General features: G+C 42.0%; 1 protein-coding gene across 1 annotated transcript in view; it reads left to right on the top strand.

Moving 5' to 3' along the window:
- Window positions 1–2,806: 2,806 nt before the first annotated feature.
- Window positions 2,807–3,692, top strand: part of LOC107101267 — a 13,955-nt gene continuing 13,069 nt past the window's right edge. Inside the window, exon 1 of the mRNA XM_015400119.1 lies at window positions 2,807–2,925. Within this exon, the coding sequence (XP_015255605.1) occupies window positions 2,869–2,925 (57 nt within the window). The 5' untranslated portion in view covers window positions 2,807–2,868. The remainder of the gene's footprint in view (window positions 2,926–3,692) is intronic.

A 3,692-nucleotide genomic window follows, 5' to 3' on the forward strand; every position in this document is an offset into this window, starting at 1 on the left:
CCAAAAGGGTTGAGAACCATCTTTTGGAACACTTTGCACCTCTGCATTTCATTTCTTAATAATCTTCAACTGCTTTAAATCATTAAAAAGTTTGATGTGATTTTGTTTTGATGCCAGACCACATAAACGAAATAGATCCTCAGTTGCGTTCTCAACATGGTTGTGTATATATATATATAGAGGAGAGCGTAAAAAAAGTAATTTCCCTCTGGGATTATTAAAGTATTTCTTATTCTGATTCCCTCTGCTCTAAACAGATAATATTCATAGTATCTAATCAGAAGCAGATGAGGGTTTCTGTGTTTTGGCAGGAAGAGCAGAAAATCACTGAACTCTTTCTGGGGAATTTTCCAGATTCTTCATCTTGGACTCATTTAAGGTTGGAAACAATGAAAACATTTTCCAACCTCATCTGCTACCGGTCCAACCCTGCACCGACTGCTGGTCCACTACAGATAAATCAATAGTCTGAATTATATTTATGTTTATGCATTTAGCAAAACTTTTATCCGAAGCGACTTACAAAGAAGACACAATGTTACAGTTATCATCAATGTGACAATAAGTTCTCTGAGGGAAAATCTTTAGTTAGAATCAGTGGTGACGGCAAAGAGAGAGACGGAAGTGCAGAAAGAGTAGTAGAGGGGTACAGAGCTATGGGTAAGAGTTAGGACAGGAGATGCTCTGTGAATAGGTGGTTCTTTACACTGCAAAAAATGTAAATCTAATTAAGTCATTTTTTCTTAAAATAAGTACATTTTTTTCTTGAATTGAGGGAGTAAGTGAGGAATTTTGCCAACGAAACGAGACAATTTACATTTAAAATAAGAAAAAATAACTGCATTGTCTTATTTCAAGTGCATATTATCTAATTAACTTATTCCAAGAGCAAAAATACTAATTCCATTGGCAAATTATCTTATTTTCCTACTTTAAATTAAGAGTAAATTCACTTAATTTAAGACATTTTCACTTATTTCTAGATCATTTTTGCAGTGTAGGAGTTCCCTGAAGTTAGAGAGTGATGCTGCTGTTCTTGTACCGCTTGGTAGGTCATTCCACCATCTTGGAACAACTCATGAAAACAGTCAGAATCAGAAACAAGTTTCCTGCCAAGCAGGTTTGCTCTCTTAAGGAATTTGACTTAGTGTTGATGGTGCAAACAAATTAGATATATATACAGAATATAGAATCTATAGCTATATACAATATAACACATACACCATACTATATGCAATATATAGTACATAGCTATATACTATATACACAGTAAAGAGTTAATGTAATGCAGGAGGTGTGGAGATGCTCAATGGTGTGGCTTCTAGGTTCTCAGCGGGGGAGGGAATAGAGGCAGTGTCGTGGTGATGGGGGTCTCTGGGCCTTGTTGATAAGGCTGGTAGGGGGAAGAATGGGAAGGATGGGAAGAATCCTAATGCATCATCTCCTGCGTGCCTCAGAGTTCTGAAGGTGTGATGGGCTTTCATCTGTTTGGATATGTCCGACAGACAACCTGAGATATGTGCTGAATTCAAACAAATTATAAAAGACAAAGAAGGAGCATCCTGGGAGGAATGAAAGCTAAACAAAATCACCACATTGTCATGAAGCGGAACAGATGGACCCAGTATTTAAGGACAGACGGTCAGTAGGAAAGTTCAAAACGTTTATTGAAATAAAAAACAAAAACTAAAGTGGAGTTGCTAGGATCTGCGGCTCGTGGATGCAGCAGGAAGCGGGCGGGGCACCACCCAATCACGGAAAATCTGGTTCAACAGTCCAGTCCATGACCCTAGAGGGTGGCAGAATCCGGCCTGCTGGACTGAAGGCTGACGCAGCGAGTGTCACAAGAGTATCCCCGGTGCTGCAGCTCCGGAGGATAAGCAGGAAGCCGACCCAGGCCAGGGAAGGAACAGACAGTTGACAGGATTCAGGCTTCCAGGCAATAACAGGCTTCCAGGCAGGTTCAGAGTCTGACAGAGTCCAGAAGCATGACCAGACAGACACGCATAGGAGCAGACAGCATCAGGCTCAGTGGTAGAGGGTAGCAGAGACAGGACGTGGAACCAGAACTTGATGCAGGAACTTTAAACTGGTCTCCTCCCTGCAGCCAGGCCTACTGGAATAAAAACTGAACCTCCCCGCGTAAAGAGCCAAAAACTCAGAGGACTCAGCAGGGGAGGAACGGTGGACAATCAGGAGACGAGACAAACACAAAACCCTCTTTCCACTGGCTGCTAGGATCCAGGACATAAACCATGGAATAAACAGACACACAGACTGAACAGAAAACAAAATATAATGATCTGGACCCGAATGCTCAGGCTGAACAGAATATGAACCAAATGAAACAGGTGAGAGGAATAAATGATCATTGCGGCAGGGAAGGAAAACGACAGGTGAAAGAAATAACCAATTAAGGCTGAGCAAACAGGCCAGATCTTGACACAAACATACATGTAATTTAGAAAAGGGGCTGCAGGTTTATTTGATCTTCAACAGGGATGAAGAGAAGCATAACAGAAAACCAAGGCAGGCATTGGAAGGCCTCTGAGCAAGATTCCAGTCAGGCTGGGAGTTGAACCTGCAACCTTCTTGTTGCAACGCAGCACTTGAACCAAACCTTGAGCTCAGAACAGTTTCAGCAGCATCAGGCTGCATCGTCTCCTCTGCTGTAAATTCAGGAAGCTCTCAGGTTCAGAAGAAAAATAGTTTTGCTGCAGGAAGTCTTTCACTTTAGTTGTTCTTAATAACCTGCAGCAGCTTAAAAAGCTGCAGAGGAGAAACAGACACGCAGCTTCAGCTGAACTCCGGCCGGCTGCTGGTACTGAGATAAAATCAGAGGTAAGGCTGAGCGCTACATATTACCCGATGGGACGTTTCGGCCTGATTCTTTGGGTCTTCAAGCTTGTTGGCTCCAGCCTTCAGGTGAGGTTGTAGTGATGGAAAAGAGAAAAAAATTGTACTTTATCTTCTTACAAAAATCCACCAGAGACATTAAAGATTGTCAATGTTTGTAAACTAGTTCTTCTGTTTAAATCATTTTGGGCCTTATTGCGTTCCAGAGCAGCATTTCTCACTTTCTGTCATTTAACGTTACGCTGTCAGCAGGAAGTAACTCAGCAGGAAATATGTTTGCATGGATTTTAAGATGGATACTATGAAGGGTTGAAGTGTTTTGGTAACTAACAGCTGATGGGCACAAAATCCAGGTCCTGAAACCTTTCCGGACTAAAGAGCAACACAGAGGAGCTGCACAGAACAACAGAGGTCGCTGGAAAAGGAGAAGATGGAGCAGCTGCTTCCCACCTCTAAAGCAGGACTGCAAACATGCTTTTTTTTTTCCATTTACTTTGGCTAAATTATGATAATCTGATGACTTCCTAGATTTAACAAGTCTACCAAGAAATCAACTCTAAACATTCTGAAACTAATAAATGAAAGGAAGATGCTATAAACCAGAGGTAGTGGATCTGGATCCACCTGCTGGCTAATCCAGACCCAAACTGATTTAAAACATTTATAAATTACCGCATGTTTTCTGGCGAAAGTGTCTAACTTCGACTGCACTGCTTCTACTGTAAATACGGTAAGGCCCTCCGGAGCGTCCGGCTGGGTTGCAGTGTGGACTGCTGGAAGAACTGCGGTGAACTGGTGAAAGAAAAGTGAAATGGCGTGCTCAAAGATGACCCTGC

The sequence above is a fragment of the Cyprinodon variegatus genome, unplaced genomic scaffold (assembly GCF_000732505.1).
Source record: "Cyprinodon variegatus isolate N-32 unplaced genomic scaffold, C_variegatus-1.0 Scaffold1072, whole genome shotgun sequence".
Lineage (NCBI taxonomy): Eukaryota > Metazoa > Chordata > Actinopteri > Cyprinodontiformes > Cyprinodontidae > Cyprinodon > Cyprinodon variegatus.